This window comes from Pezoporus occidentalis, unplaced genomic scaffold, assembly GCF_034315485.1.
Source record: "Pezoporus occidentalis ecotype Australia unplaced genomic scaffold, CSIRO_AGI_Poc_V1 ctg70, whole genome shotgun sequence".
Lineage (NCBI taxonomy): Eukaryota > Metazoa > Chordata > Aves > Psittaciformes > Psittacidae > Pezoporus > Pezoporus occidentalis.
Genome location: NW_026916053.1, coordinates 3,887,643 through 3,904,114, shown reverse-complemented (window position 1 = coordinate 3,904,114; position 16,472 = coordinate 3,887,643). Strand labels below are relative to the sequence as shown.

The following is a 16,472-nucleotide window of genomic DNA, read 5'->3' as shown; positions in this document are numbered from 1 at the left end:
GAGATTACTTCTTGGTGCTCCTATGTAAAGTAAGTATTTATACTGCCCAGTTTCACAGATGGAGAAAGAGGCTGACTGTGCTAATAGTACCTTTTCCAACATTATCCTGAGCTTTTAGCACCAGAAGTCACCTGTATAGAATGTAGGCTTCTAAAAGATGCAAATTATTTGATGGAATCCTGTAATTCCACAGAATTCATGCAAAGTGTGTGTGTTTCCTCATGTTTTCATTCCTTAAATCCATTTTAGCAAACACTGTACCTGTCTGGGAGCCAGCTGAAATCAATGTTATCAACCCATGAGGGAAAATGTGCAGTATAAGGGTCAGTCAAAAAGCCAAACCCCTCACTTCCAGCTGCCTGAAAGGCTCTTCAGGTGTCCAAGTCAGGCCTCATAGGTGCTGCCGTAAACCCCTCACTGACTGTAAACTGCAGGTCGTTAATATCACAAATGATGGCAATAGAAATAAAACATGTAAATGGGAATTAACTGTTTATAGATATGTATAGCAGCTTGGATCCTGGAGGTTTTTGGGTAGCCTGACCCTTTTAAAAGCGAAAAAACCTCCATGAGGTGGATGAGCTGATCACTGAACTTCCATAACCTGGATGCAGAGGAAAGCACTACTGCAGCAATTGCTGTTTGATTCTTTAAAACAGGTAAAATAGGAATAAACCAAACCCCAAGGGAGCACGCACAGGTGGGCAGCACGGAGGAGCTCGTTGCAAGCAGGAGAGGGGCTCCTCTGCCATATTAATCCTGTCACGAAGCTGTGCTTCTCCTCCGAGAGGTCACTGCGAACAAAACGGTGTTTAGCGCTGTTAATGTGCAGTTTCGCTCAGGAATACAGCCGGGGTTCTGCGAGGTAAGATCACCCCGTATTTTAGGTATGGGAATCGGGAGCAGGCGTTGTGGATGCCATAGAACCGGTCTGCGGAGGAAGCCCTGAGGTGACCGGAGCTTCCCGCCTCCCGTGTGGGGAGCACGGGCGCGGCCGGCGGGAAGCGCGGGCGGGGCTGCGTCCCATCCGCCCGTTCGCCAGGGGGCGCGCGGGCCCGCCTCCAACCGAAGTCCTCCGGGAGCCGTGCGCAAAGCGAAGCGCTCTAGGCAAGCCGTCGGTCGCCCTCTCGGTCTCTATGGTAGCGGGGGAGGAGCGCCCCCGCCCAGCGCTCTGGCGCGGCTGCGAAGAGGAAATGGCGGCTCGGCTCGGCTGAGACCCGCGGCGGCAGAGAGATCCCCGCACCCCCTCCCCGCGGTGAGTGAGGAAAGGAGGGCGGCAAGCAGCCGGAGAACGCACCGGGACGGGAGGAGAAAGGGGAGCGGGGCTCGCCGCTGCGGCGGAGAGGTCGCGGCAAAGGGGCGGCCGCCTCCTCCGGCCTGGACGCCTTTGGGCTCGGACTATAAAATGGAGGCGGGCGGGTGGTGCGGGTCAGGGCGGCCCCAGGGACCCCAGCGGCGGGCGGCGCGGCCTGTTTTCAGGGGGACCGTCGGTGCGGCTGCAGGGCGCGGGCACGCCGGAGGCCTGGCCCGGTTCCAGAGGAGGTCGGCGACTCAATGCGGGGGCCCCGGAGGACGCTGAGAGCCGCCGCCCCGTAAGCTCATAACGTGGTTGGGCCGGAGCGGAGAGGACGCCCTCCCCGGGCGGAGCGGGCTGGAAGGCGGGATCCTCCATGTTGGGGGGGAAAAAAGGAGAGAGAGGACGGGTGTGCTCTGAGGCGATCGACGCCATAATCAAGCTGACACCGGCGAGCTTCTCCGTAACGTCAGGACCTACTCTAACCGCCTTTCCCGTTCTGTTCCACCGTTGCCCTAGTACCGGTTGCGGGGTTGTTGGGGCGGGGGTAGCGCACGCCGCTGGCAACCCCGGAACTCAATGTTGGGGCTGGGGGCCCTCGGAGGGTGGGCTTAGAACTCACCTACCCCGAGGTGATGGCTGTTATCTTTGGGCGGTGAAGGGATCTCCTTATTGGTGAGTTAAACAGGAAAAGTGGAACTTTATCATACTCCTGTGGGGGAAAAGAGGAGGGGTTGGATTTTTAGACAGTAGGGATTGTTGGCTGGCTTTAAATACCAATACCCTGTCAATAACTGTTCCCCATCCCTTGTGCTAATGTACTGAACCACTGTGTCTTGGAGGTGATGGTAGTTTGGAGCTGCTCATTTGGCTTGCGAAAGCCGTTCTTTGATGCTGACCAAATATTGTTTCATACAATTAAGTAGTTTTCAGTGTATACCTCCAAGCGATACCTATATTTTAGTAGTGGGTTAAGAAGATCTTACCGTTTTAGCTTGTCATTTTTAACTTGGAAGGAACCTTAAATCTTTTAAACGTGTTACAAAACGCATGTGTGTTAGTCTCCCTGCTCTTTGTATGGTCAGTAATGCAAATCAGTGTAACATACAGTTTTTGCTCTCATGTTTTCCTTCTAGGAACTTCAGGGAGACAAAAAAATGCTGATTTCTTTTATTTAACTCAAAGGATGTATATAGTATTCCTGATTTCCCTGGTTATTCCCCCTCGAGCTATTTAAGATTTTTTTGCAGAAATAGCTCTTTTGAATACTGAATCAGCACAGCCTTGTTTAAGTAAATTCTTTGGCAGCTGCTACTCAGCTATATTTTCCTTTATTTGATGAGAATTTGCTTTTTTTGTCTTTCTGTTTTATCCAGTTTTCTTGTAAGTGGCAATTTGAATTGGTTTAGCTTCGACTGTGTCGTTGCTACTTCTACAAACAAAATATACAAGTTGTTCAAGCACTTTAATTGCTGGTCAATGACAAATGATAATGTGTAGTTACTGCACAAGTGTAGCACATACTGTGTTAATTGTAATAGATATTTTGGGTTGTGCTCCACTTTTATGTATGCCAGCTGCTTGTTACTGTTCTTTGACATTTGGAACTTTCTATAGGAATAAATATAGACATACACTCAAAATAGCTCTTCACTTGGGCCTTAAATTTATTTTTCCCTTGATGGCTGCAGAAACATTGCTCCAAAATGTGGTTTAATGCATTTTGGTGGAAGAGTAAAGGCTCATGTTAACCTTCAGCCTGCTTGGAGACCACATGACCCTGGTGATTTGCAAATCGAGTAACTGTTGATTTAAATAATACATTTATTTAATATATTTTTTATATATATATATTATATATATTTAATATAAAGCATTTAAATAATGTTTTTTTTTTACAACGTTTCTGTGGTATTTGGTTTTCTGAAGGTATTTATATTTTAGTTGATTTCTGTTGGTGTGCAAATGAAGCTTGCAAATGCATGTACATGACAAAATATAGACCTTAAAACTGTTCAAATATGAAATGATACATGTAATTCGCACCCTATGTGTCTTTTGAGTTTAACAAAACCCAAACCAACCAACCCTGAAACTCCCAAAAGCAATGTTAATAGAATTGTCTGAGTCCATAGTAGTAAATAGGAGTTTTTCAGTGTCTAGGAGACTCATCAAAAGACAGTTTGTTCTACTTAATCCTGCTTCACCACTAAGATTTTCTGGTAGTAGGTTATGTTGTTTCCTACTTAAAATAGTAATTGTCTTCAGAGTTGTAACTTAAAACTGTAGGATTTTAATTCTATACAGCCTGAAACTTCAGCTACAAATAGTAAGTGGGGAGAGCAAGGGCAAGGATTACAGGGGTTAGGCTGAGACTTTATCAGGTTTAACCGATAAAGATGGAAGAAGGGTCTGTACTAGGTAAGAGTAAGATTAGGTGGTTGTGGTAATGCCTATCTAAACTAGTATTATTCTCTGGTGCACTTTCTCTGCCTAGTGTCGTAGTGCTGCAAATAGTAGGACAGTGGTAGAAGATTTAAGGAGATAAGGATATTTAATATACATAAGATTTAGCTAGTTTATGTAAGAGCTGGTTGTGCTTTTTGTGTGCTGTCAGGCCTGTCTCCCCACTAGGAGAATCTTCAACAACTGTGAGTTACAAGGGTTGTACTACTGTTAGGTTATTATCTAATACAGCTTCTGAAATCAGTGAAAACTTCACAGGTACTAATGGCGGTAGATGTCTCTAGCATTCATAGACTTTGAGGTTAAGAAAAATGTTAGATTTCCAGTTAGGGAGTAAGAAACAAAGATTAAATGTGCGTTATGTGTGTTCTCACAGTAAACGCCAACCAAAATTGGGAACTGAACTGTTTACTGCATTGTTAATAGCATGGGGGTGTGCTGTAGTTACTGTGCTTCACTAAATTTTGTAGATAAATTTATTCGCTTTACTTTATTTAATGAAGCCTTTTTGTTAGAATAAGAATGAAAAGGGTAACTGGTTATATTTTGGCTTAATTTTTACAAATGAAATAAGGGAAAAACTATAAAACCACAAGATTTTTATTTTTCTTCAACAGCTGTGCTGATGGAGTCAAATCATAATCCTGCAGTTGTTTTGAGTCCATTTCTGTATACCCAGTTTTGACTGACAGCAAGAATTAGACATGCCAGAGGATACAGATTGTTTAATTAGAAACTAAGTACAACAGTTTAGGCTGTATAGCTAGTTTATGTACAGTTATAATGCCAACTTGATAAAAATCCTGTACAGCTTTACTAGTTGGTGTCAAACTGTTTGAAAAGGGGGATTTTTTAAGTACAGTTTAAGTATTCAAGCTGAAATCTGACAGTTGTAGGATTGTCATCTTTCATGTTTAAATATAAACAAGCTTATGAGCTGCTGAAGAGTTAAACTGTGAGGTTCTCTGATTTAGCCCCAGTGTTCTGAATATTCCATTACCAGTTAACAGCTGCTGAACTGTTGCTGTTCAGTTAACAGCAGTGTTCCTAGCAGTCACCATGAAGAGCTCATTTCTTTGGTACTTAAGTGGATGAATGCCAGATTGTGTGAATCACCTTTCCAAAGTGCATTTCTTTTTCCTGTGCAGTTGCTGAAAATGTGTTTTCAGTGCTGCTGAAGAAGTTGGATTCAGTAGCAGACACTGAACATTAGTCAAATAAGTAATATGTACGTGTAAAATATTTTCAGTCAAGGTGACAGTAAAGGAATGGTAAAGATACTGTATCTTGAGTTTATCCAATAACAGTCAGAGTTTGTAATTGACATTTCTGTTGCCTAAACTTAGACCCATGGCGTGAAAAACTGGCCTGTGCTGGGGCCTTTAAAGGGTTTGTTACAGAGATGCTTATGTTTGTTTCTTTTAATCTAAGCTTGTGACCACAGACAGCTGCCTTCTTTCTTCTTAATCTATATAAAGGGGGGAAAGAAAAATCAGAGCTATCTACACTGCTCGTGATTCTGCTCACAACTTTTCCTAATGAGAAAAGTCTGTTTGCTATCTCATTTTTGCTCATACTGTTCAGACTGCGAGAGCAGAAGTAAACCTGACCAAAAGTAAATCAATTTTATTTTGCTGTCTTTGGGTAAATTTTCATTGTTAGGGCAGATATGGGATTAGTTTACTTGGAAGAATGTGAATAAAGGCTTCAGAAAGTATTACAGGAGTAGTAAAACAGCCAGCTGTCAATCTGTTAGTAAGCCGATAGAGTGTATGTGCATAGTGTTTTAAGCACGCATGAAGCTCTGGACTAGAAAATATCAATGGCATGTGTATAATACTTTTCTTTCCCCTTAAAATTAGGTAGTATTTCCTCAAATGGAGAAAACAGTAAATTGAATGTGAATTTTGTTCATTGAACACGATTATGGGCCTTTGGGTTGGAGGATATGCATAGTCTTAAGCACTGTTACTAAAGCTATGTTAGTACAGTTGTCAGTTATAGTTCTTTTCCCAGTTACTCACAGAGCTGTGTTGGCAAAAGCTCTAATATGTATGCAGATATTTTGCAACCTGTTTGCTAATGTAACCTTTTTCATTCAAGGAATTTGAATGAACTTTCAAAGTCTCTCTTCCTCCTGAGAGAAACTGCTGCCCTCCTTGGAAGGGCCTGTACTAGTGTGTTGCTGGAACTTTCTTCTTATATGTGTAGCTGCACTGATAAACCACCATTGCACCAGGATGGTGTACACCTGATACCCCACCCTGCAAACAGACTGACTGAGGTGAAAGTGCAGGTTTGCAGGGGTAATCACGCTGGTACAAGGCACTTGGACCAGCACAGCTCTGTTGATTAGACATTGTATCCCTTCACCTTGAGCAGTCGTGACAGTGAACATCTGTAGTGTAGGGTATGATCATAGTCCTGTATATCATTAAATAAAATTTTCGTGTTTGCCAGATTTCTGGTGGACCTGCTGCTAAAGCGCCTCAGATGTTTCTATGAGAAATCACTATTCACTTGTAGGAACTTCACTCTGGTTCAAAGAAGCACTTTTTGCTCCTTATCCAGAATAAAATACACATGTAATACTTGGTGCTGTCCTCATTCTGCTGCACTTTCTGCTGAGTGGTCATCCCTTCTTTCCTTGAGGTCTTACTTCTGACTCTTCTGATCCTCTATGATGCAATCTGAGATAAGAATTTTTAAGGATTTTTTGCTTGAGAAGATGATTTTCTAGTCTGAAAGACACAAAAAATAAACTCCAGTATGTGTGTATTCTCTATAAATCAGAGAGCTACTTCATGCATTTTTGCTGGGAGTCATTACATTCTGTGGAGCTGTTCATTGTCTTTTGTGACTGCTGCTGTGCACTAGTTGTCTGTATGTGCGTGGTAGTGTGGCTCTATCACACATATTGAATTCCACAATTTCAGGAGGTCCCTCATTCACTGCAAGCATGCAGGGTTGCTGTCCTGTCCTGTATGTGCAGTTTTCCACCATGTGAGGCAGTGGCCTTCTTATGAGGCCCACATAAGGTAAGTAGGTAGCCTGACAGAAACCGTGGAGAAGGGAGTATGTATTCGTTTCAGACATACAGTAGAGAGGGTTTATAGTAATGGGCTACCAAATACATTTTAATTTTTAAGGATTAATATCTTTATTATTTAAAGTACAGAGACCAAGTGATTGTATTTATTGTTTCTAAGGGAAGCTCTTTAGGTTCTTAAAATTAATTATTTCCTTAATGATTCTAAGAAGTAAGCTGTCAAGTTCATTTTTTGTTAAGACTGTTTCTTCAGTACCATTCTCAAGCGGAAGAAAGTGGTCTTGTGAAATCATAAATGTATTTCGTCTTATTTGTCGTGAGAGAGAAATCTGGAAGAGAATTGAACACTTGTTTCTGCATCTCTGGAAATAAAAAGAGTGATTGATGTTTGCATTTTAAATCTCAGTAGCTGATTGGCGTCAGCACTGCAAATTGATGGTACTTGGTATCGTGAGTGTGCGCTTAATAGGTTCTCCAATACCAAGACAAGTGTTTTGCACCATTTACTGGACATTTGAAGTAAGTTTTCAATGCCAAATAAAAAAGCAGCTGCATTTAAAGTCAGAAAGCCTGCATACCACAAAACATCATTGAAATAGTCAATCTGAGTTTCCAGGGGTGTCTGTTGGTAGAAGGGTGGTAGTGACAGACATTACTGAGTTCCTTGTGAAACCACATCACAACACCACAGGGTCTTACGGTACCTTCAAAGATTTCTTGGTAAAATGCCAGGGAGATGGGGGGGGGGGGGGGGGGGGGGGGGGCTCAAAAGAGGTGCAGAAGCCTCTGAATTAATGCCCCCAGCATTCCGCTGGGAGATCTGATCATGTTTGTGTGCTGAGGTGTCCCTGGCGAGCTTTTCCCTTGCATTGGAGAATCCTGCAATACGGGTACCATCAGACATTTATCTCTACCAGAGGATGCCGATTTTCTGTTGTCTGGTGCAGCCATATCTATCCAGAGGGAGCCTTATCTCCCATGCCGCTTCAGTCAGTTTTTTTCCATTACTTTTGGTAGGAGCTTAGATGGGGTACCACTGAACGCAGAAAAATGAGGCTTTACAAGTGCTAGAACCTGTCTTTGTAAAGAGACGTGGGAAGGTGAGGGAAGCAGCAGGTCTGAGTGAAAGGATGGAATGTGAGACTCTACTGTAGATGTCAGTGGTGATATCCCTGACAGATTAATATCATGTGCATCTGGGGGTGAAATGCTATTCTGATATTAAAAGCTACCTTGAAACTAGATCCTGGTGATGCTTTGTCCTAATTTGGCTCTGTAGCACTGATAATATTTGCCTGAAATTATAACTGCTTCATGCAGTATTTAAGAAGAGTGCACATTCCTTAAATTGGGATGGCTCATTTCTGAGGAATGTGGCGGTATTACTGAATTAATGTATTACTGAATCTACTTCATGCAAATTTCAAGGCTTTTTAATGTGTGAAGTTTTTAAATGGCAATCATGTACTGACTCTGAATAGGAAGGAATTAACGGCCACTTGTAAGTTATTAGTGTTGTGGGTATATGAGATGGTGGATTTGTTTATAATCTTGGAACTAATGTAGTGTATTTAATGGTTGTCAGAGCAGTTACAGACCAGTAGTACAGTTCTTGTAGCATTTTTCTGTTGTAGCTCTAACTGTAAGCATTGAAATACTTTGATTTTATGCAGATTCTGTTTTTAACACGATCTTTCAAATGTAAGCAGCTTCTGATATAAAATCTTTGCATTTACCAGGGATGCTTGGACTCCTGACTTTGAACTGTGCCTTACCTATAGCAGTCTAGTAGTGAGAGAGTAAATTATTTGGGGCGTAGGGAGGAGTTCAGGATCCCAATGATTTTTTTCCATCTCCCCTTATCTATACTTGAGCCATACAACTGTGTCTTCTCTCACTCTCTCTTGTCACAGCATTCCCATTTCATAACTTTCTGAAGGGTGTTTTCTTTCTTTCGGAAGGAAGATACTTAAATCAGTAAACAGTAGATATGTTATATATGAAAATAAAAGACTGTATGCTAGTTGTACCTGGTCATCTGATTTTTCTCTCCCTTCTCATGTAAGTCAATAGCTCTTGCATCTCTCAAAGATGAACAGATGGAGGAGCTGCGCTGCAGCCTCGGCTGTACAGGGCTTCTCCAGTTCTAGTGCAGAACCTGCTTCCTGCTGTCCTTGGGGGCCAGTGGGTTGCACCTTTTGTCCATGTCTGAATGGAACTGCTCATTTATGTATAAAGTAGGTTTTGCCCTGCTGGCTTCGTTTGGGCTGCTTTTGTAATGCTTGTTGATGCAAGGGATTAGTTTTGCCGCTGCTCTGTCAAACGTGCAGGTTTCCCAGATGTCATCTTTGATAAACAGGGGTGCAAAGTAATTTTCAATGGGATCAGTCTTCTGAGTGAGAATAGCATCAGCTAAGCCATACCAACATTTCTTTATTTGCATCAGGAATTATGTCCTTGTATGAGTTTTAAGTCAGTATTTTTTTTCCATGTGATATTAACATATTTGCTTATTAGGAATTTTTTAACACTGGCCAAGTCCAGTTCATCTTCCATAGGGAATAAAATGTGCAGACAGTGTCGGTTGTGATTGGAATCACTGTTACAATGTTCTGGAAAGGATGCTTTCTCTCCTGTTTATAACATCCTGCAGTTTCTTTGATATTTAAGAAACCTGTCCTGGATAATTTAGCTCTAGCCAAATATGTTGCATGTCAAGTCTTTTAATTCTGAAGAAACTCAAAGGAGTTATACCTAGAGGCCAGTTACAAGTAATTCAAACTGAAGCCAGTATATTCAATACTGACATTGGCTGTGTCAGGACATGGAGATGAAACTGGTAACTGATGTATGAGACCTGCTTTTGAAAGACAGAAGGTGTAAGACTTACACTTTGAATTTCTTTTCAAGTGCAAACTGTGTTTGGTTCTCTCATTATAAACCTTGTTGGCAGAACATTATGTTGGCCACAGTGGTCTTGATTTCTGTCTTCTTGTTGGGCAGTGGCCACTGAATTTCCAAAACGTACCTAAAACATTAACTTGAGCTTCAGTAAGACATTCTTCTGTAGAGTTCTTAGAATGGGTAGGGGATAAGAGAACTTAAGTATTCCTGCAAGGTGCTTGTGTAACCTCTGAATAATGAGATACCAGCACTTGTGCAGATTGCAGCAAACTGAATATTGAAGAGTGCTGACATCCAAGAACATGGAATGAGGTGCAGCGTGTTTCATCATGCAGCTGTTGACAATGAGAATTAACATTCATGACAGGATAAAGATCATTGGTCTTTCATATAGGATCCTCAGAAAGCTAAATATAACTGCTGGTTAAGCAGAAATGGAGACATTTACCCTCAATTCTGACAGATTATTTTTAGCTCAGTCCTCAGATAAAGGTGAAATTATTTCTTTTGGGTTTGTGTTTTTTTAGTTCATGTTAAAAGGTTTTATTACTAAGCTGTCTTTCAAGATCCTTTTTTAGAGTGAAGTCTTCCCAGTTAACTGAGGCAGGAATTCTTAATGCAGTTAAAATAGTAAGTTCTAGAAAAGACTAAATCTTTCTGCAGTCAGTGGAGCCACTGAATGTCTTATTACCTGATAAGGAAAATGAGAGAAAAAATAACAGTGGAGACACTGCTTGAATGTGTATTTGTTGGTAACTGGTTGAATTGGCCTTTGTCTAAAAATATAAACACAAGAAGAGCAGGAAATATTTATGTTCTTTAAAAGCTTTTCTCTGTCATCATCAGCTTAAGATGTTATATTGAGGTGTCTTAAAAAGGACTTAATGAAGTCAGCATCAGCAGATCCAGGTGTCTCTAAGCTGCATGTCCTGCAGTTAACACCTCTCAGCCCTGTGTTACTGGCATGGATAATTGCTCTTTTGCCTGAGATTTGTATGAGCTGTTGGCTTACAGAGACGGCCCTCAATAGAAGTATGCTTTTCTTGAGGTTTTGCCTGAATGGGAGAGGGATAAAGAAAAATGGAGTGAGAGTACAAGCTTTCTGTTGTTAATGTTTAACTAAGGATAGATTTTTAACGTGTGATTGTGAACAAGTGGCATTGCAGTAGCAGGATTTGGAATTTGGGAGTATCTTTTCTGTCTCATGTTAAATTAACTGCTGAGAGCTCCTCTGGAATTTCTTCAAGGTGTATTTACTTAACACCACATGGGTTTACAGGGATATTTGGTGTGGGTGATGGCCCCTGTCATCTTAGAGAGTGGGCAGCCCAGGGGTTTTGGGTTTGTCGTTGCTTGAGAATAGTTGTGTTGGAATTAAAAGCTTGTGATAGTTTTTTCCTGAGTAGGATACTTTGATTCTTCAGCTGCTTCTGTACTGTAGGTCCAGAATGAATTCAAGTGCTGAACTTGTTCTGAGAAAACCGGAACATTTTATCTGCAAAACACTGGGGAGGGAGGGAAACCCGGAATGTTCTTCTCTTGGCTGAATATTCTATCTGAAGATACTGTGCAGCAGCGTTATGCTCCACTTCTGATAAGTGACTGTTCTGTTTCACTGGAATGCTTCTGTTATTACGGTTCATAAGATTAAAACAGAACCTTGACTTGAGGGGGCAGTTAAAGTCCTGTTGGCTGAGACCTGATGGACACATGCTACGTGGATGATGGTGTGCACATGTTGAGTGAGATGGCAGCATGGTGCTACACCAGCTCATCCTGCTTGAGGGGATTGTGTTCTCCATCCCTGTTCTTGAATGTCTTTATGCTGGTTCTAATGATCATTATTTTTATCCTTTGGCCCACTCTTTGGTGGGCTCATTTTCTGCTGAGTGTTTGCTAAGAAGCCTGGTGACTGTCGGAGCTGTGACAGATGTGGCATAGACCATGTAACTGAGCACAGGAGAAGGGAGCAGGACAGTAGCAGCCCAAGTAGTGTCAGGGCTGTATTTTGTTCTTTGTCGTTCATAAACATGGATTTCATAAGGGGACCTGCTGCCTATCTTGTGTAACCATTTAAATCAAGCTAGGGTTTGTATTGGCAAAGCTTGCTTCATCTCTAAGGGGAGAAGGGAATTTTAATGTAAGAAACTCTTGATTTATGTTTCTGACTTCCTTAATAGTTGCTCTTAAGAGCTTATGCATTTTCACTGTGGTAATTGCTTACCACAGAGGTTGTTAACCAAAGCAAACCCTGAGCTTTTTGATAAGCAACAGTATGTATGTTTGATATTATTTTGCCTTTCTATACTGTCATTTATAGAGATCCTTGCATCGTTTTTCAGAGGTATATAGTATCCTTTCTAAAAGAGATGTGGCAGAAAGGCAGGGTGATGCTGATGGTAGTCGGCCATTAGGGGAACTGCAAGGGTTTTCAGTTTCTGAACTTGCAGTTTCAGAAATGTGATTACTGCATTAGGAGGTATAAGGTTAATTTCATCACAAAGGATCTTCAGCTCCTTTAAAACAAGATAACCACAGTTTGCTGCTTCAGCTTAGGTTGAATAGTGAACTTGAGAGCAAAATGAGCAAAAAATCATACTGAGTTTGGAAGAGAAGCAGATATTTGAAGACTTCCAAAGTTGCCTTATGTTGCAGTAAATATTTTTGTAGGCACTTAGAACATTTGAAGTGCAAATTATAATTGAGTTAAGGCTTTGTACTTTCATATGTTGATGCTATTTGATTTTTCAGCTGCTTCTAGTCATTTAAGTATATTAAAATGCAGTTTTATAAAAGCAGATTTATGTAAAATAAGCTTGAATCTTCCTCTGTTTTTAATGAAGAAAAATAATTTGGACCAAATGGGGGAGGAAAAAATGGAGACACTGAATGATAATAAGGAACAACTAAGAGTGTTACAGCAAATGTAGGGGACTGTAATTGCAGTGTTTTAAGTGTACTGGATTTTTATACCTCTCAAATTTGATTATTTTCAAATTGCAGTTCTGTTAAAGTTTTTTCTATAGGTAATAATGATGAGATAACATGCAAACCAGCATGCATAGAATCTTGCATAGGATCTCTTGGGTTTCAGTTATTACTTCTGTTAAAAATGCTATTTCATGTTAAATCAGAACTGTACACTGCACTGTGCAGCTTTGCCACTGGGTGGGGTATGAGTACCGTTGTATAAAGGATTCCGTTCAACGAGCCAGAACGTCTCCTGAGAAGAGGAGGATCCCAATTCCGCGTTAGGAATTCTTTAGTGGTATCAGCTCTGCAGCTGAAATGTGATTGTAAAGAGTGCATTGAAGACAAGACCTTGAATGCACCAATACATAATTGTGCGCTGTGAAGGCAATCCTTTGGACAATTCTTCCTTTCAAATGTTACTGGATAAGTTACTCATAGGATGCACTTTGTTTTGCCTGTTTTAGAGTTTGTTTCATAGCTTAATATTAGAGCTGAACAAGAAGTTTTCAGCTGACTTTCCCTCTTCCCATAGGCCTATCACTTAAAATTGCGTGATGTGTGATCAGTTGGAGATTCTGAACAGGGAGATTGAGAGGTTATTGCAGAACAGCAGCGTGGAAGAAGACACTTTAAACTCAGACTGTCTTCAGCCATCAGTGACTGATTCCCAGGATATAATCACTGATCCAGACAATGAAGCAAAATATTTATTAGAGCAGGTATTCAATGCCATGAAACAACAGCACCAGGGTCTTTAAAAGTAGTTTATTCTGTTGCCTTCTTTTTGTTGCTCGTTTCCTTCTCTCTCTGGAGTGGGAACAGTTGGCTGAGGGAAAGAATGTTCATAATGTACATAATCCCCTGTAGAGAAGGTCCACGGGAAGGAAGTCCTGATGTGGATCTAGCTGCAGACCCATGATGTTTTTCTTAATTCTTCTTTGCCACAGTCATGCAAATTCTGAGATTTACTGTTCATGAAATAGTAAAGTGATCCACTGATGGAAATTAGATCTGGGAGGGATTTGTCTTTTCCTCTCTCTTTATTTCTGGAACAGTGACATGGCATTGGTGAGCACCTAGAGACAATCATTCCTTAGGAAATAAAAAGTATTCCTAAACAGCAAAGATGCTTTAAGAGCTGGGGGCTTGGGAGATTTGGAGGGAACAAAAGTGTCCTTTAAAAAGAAAAGACCATGTGTATTGGCATGTCTGTGAAGGATTATCTAATCTGTTCTTAAACTCTCCCAGTTTTTACTCCTTTGAGAGTTACTAATGTTTTAGTCATTCCCTGCACCTTCTGTGGCAGTACTGCATCTTTTAATGGCAGAACACAACATGCAGACTGTCCAGTATTGCTCTTATGTTCTCACTAGTATTTTACAGGCCAGTTCAAAAGCGACATTTTCTATCCTGTCCATCTGGTCCTCCTTTTCCTTCCAGATTCTTTTCCAGTGTTCTTGTAGTTTGGTAGACTACCTTGGGTTAAAACCTACTCATTATCCAAGCTCACCTGCTTAGAAGCAGGCAGTCAGTGTTGATGTTCTATTGCCATTCTGCACATCAATTGGGACCCCTGGACTATCCATTTGCTCTGGTTCAGGTGCTTTAAAGGAATTCCCTGTGATTTTGAGATGGTTCCCAAGGGTTGCTTTTTGGGAAGCTTTATTGTTACTGATAGAATCTGCTGTCCTTGAAATAAAGCTTCTGAAATGTTCTATATTGCAAACCTTACTTGTGAAAAGAACAGTAATAAGGAATATTCTTCTTAATTCTGAAGCTCAACTATAAATTTTTAGTACTTTTATTACAAAATCACCAAGTAGTCACTTGGATTTAAATCCTCAAAGCTGCAGGTGTCTTCTGCAGATGTCTTTAGTACAAACTGGTAAATCTTGCCTACTGTAACCTTGAGCATGCTGATAGGGTTTAAAAGCATTTCTGCAGTTTCATTGCACACTACTAAATTTCACTCTTGGAATGCTTTTAAACTTTGTAAATGGATAGACTTGTTGGTTACGGTTTGTTGCTGTTCTGGAAGCCTAATGGGATCTAATCAAATTGATGAGAGTACAGTCATATTTGGTATTTATTTCAGAGGTCTCATCTGGTGGAGGTGGTATTGGTTTACTTGGACTTTCCTTCCAGCTTCTGTGTCTTTTGGAAAGTAGAAAACTCTCAAGAAGGTGATAGAACGAGTGATAGAGGCAAAACAATTCCAAATTTATGCAGAAAATAGCAAGATCAGTTCATAAATACATCAGTGACTGATTTTGTTTCCTTTCTCCCCCCCCCCTCCAGGAGGCAGCAGGAAAAGGAGAATTTCTAGGATTTGGTCCTGCTGACAGCTCAGAGACTCCGTCTGGCACCTCAGAATCGGGGAATTCAGCATGTGCTGGAGGGATAATGCTGAATGATTCTGATCCTTTGCTGCCCTCCTCTGGCTCTCCTTGTCATTCAGCTCTGCAGGGAGAAACCATTCAAACCTCTAATGCTGTGTCAGGTAAAGCATATAGAGGACTTTGAAGAGACTTCTTAATTCTTTACTTTTTATCTGGAATTTAAATCTCAGGATTTGGATACCTCTTCCTGTAGCTTTTAACATTTCTTCATCTTTCAAGGTAAACAAAGAGGTAATCTTGAACTGTTTTGGCTTATTCCCTTACTTCTGTTGCAGCCTTTTTCTGATATGAATATAATTTTAGTCGTGTCTATCAAAAAACTATACTTAGTGATGTGTTTTACAGGGGAACTTAACGAAACTTCCCACTGGATTGAAGCAGTTTCAGCTTTTGACCTGTGTCCTAGAGGCTTAAAATTAAGCATAACATCCAGAATTAAAAGTTAAAGTAGTAAGTTGCTATTAAATGGATGTTCTGGAGTCTGCTGCTTGTACAGCAACATTTATAGTATCTCACTGAAATGACTTTTAAGTTACAACTTAAGTGTTAATTTTTTTAACCTATTTCCATGAATGTTGATGTTTCCGTAGCACTGACAAGTTAACATTTCTATTGTAACGTTGTTAAATATAGTGCTAGAAAGCAGAGGAATTGCACTATAGAGAGATGGTTTTGGATAAGGCAAAACAGTAAAGCAACTGTTGCAGTATGTGCAATAAAGAGGCATTTATCATCACCAGTGCACACTGCAAGACTGGGAAAAGCTCACTAAAGGATGTCTGTGAAAACCTGTAGGTGTAATATGTGCAGTTGTTAATGTTGCCTTTTGGCTATCCTGTGCAGTTCTTGAGCCAGGAATATTCATGTAACTACTCCAAAAACACTCTTGGGGGAGAGCTGGGGGATGTTTCTTGTCGTTTTTAAAGTGCTGTTTCTATTTACCCAGTTCAGGGTGTACTTACTACTGCATAGTATAGTTTCATATGAGCAATGTAATTGCAATGACTGCAAAATACAGTTTCTGCACTCACTGAGGAGAGTATTTGTATGACATGCAACTCTTTTAAAGCAGTGCACCATGATGTAATACCAACTTCAATCCATGGTCATGTTATTCCTGAATTACTCAGAATGCAGCCTCAGATCTTATATTTTTTTCCTGTTATTTGCTGCTCTCAAATAAGAGAGTCTCCTGGTACACTGGGAAAGACTTCAGAGAAAAAAAGGGTTCTGATTGTCAGCACAGTTGCTTTCTTTTTCCTGTATGGCTCATTGGTCACTCCTGTAGATCATACAGGCTGAAAACCTTTTTGTAAATAACCATGCAAGGAGCAGCCTTTCTCAGATTTCATTCCACACAAGCTTTTATGTTTGAGAATAAGTTGTT

General features: G+C 40.8%; 1 protein-coding gene across 7 annotated transcripts in view; it reads left to right on the top strand.

Annotated features, from left to right (window-relative positions):
- The first annotated feature begins 1,035 nt into the window (after window positions 1-1,035).
- Window positions 1,036-16,472, top strand: part of DIDO1 (death inducer-obliterator 1) — a 51,089-nt gene continuing 35,652 nt past the window's right edge. Inside the window, exons 1-3 of one of the 7 annotated variants that reach the window (XM_062642147.1) lie at window positions 1,036-1,255; window positions 13,219-13,405; window positions 14,985-15,186. In XM_062642147.1, the coding sequence (XP_062498131.1) occupies window positions 13,241-13,405; window positions 14,985-15,186 (367 nt within the window). In that variant the 5' untranslated portion in view covers window positions 1,036-1,255; window positions 13,219-13,240. Of the gene's footprint in view, window positions 1,260-1,479; window positions 1,974-13,218; window positions 13,406-14,984; window positions 15,305-16,472 lie in introns of those variants that run through there. The other 6 variants (XM_062642153.1, XM_062642152.1, XM_062642151.1 and 3 more) reach the window with 6 other exon arrangements.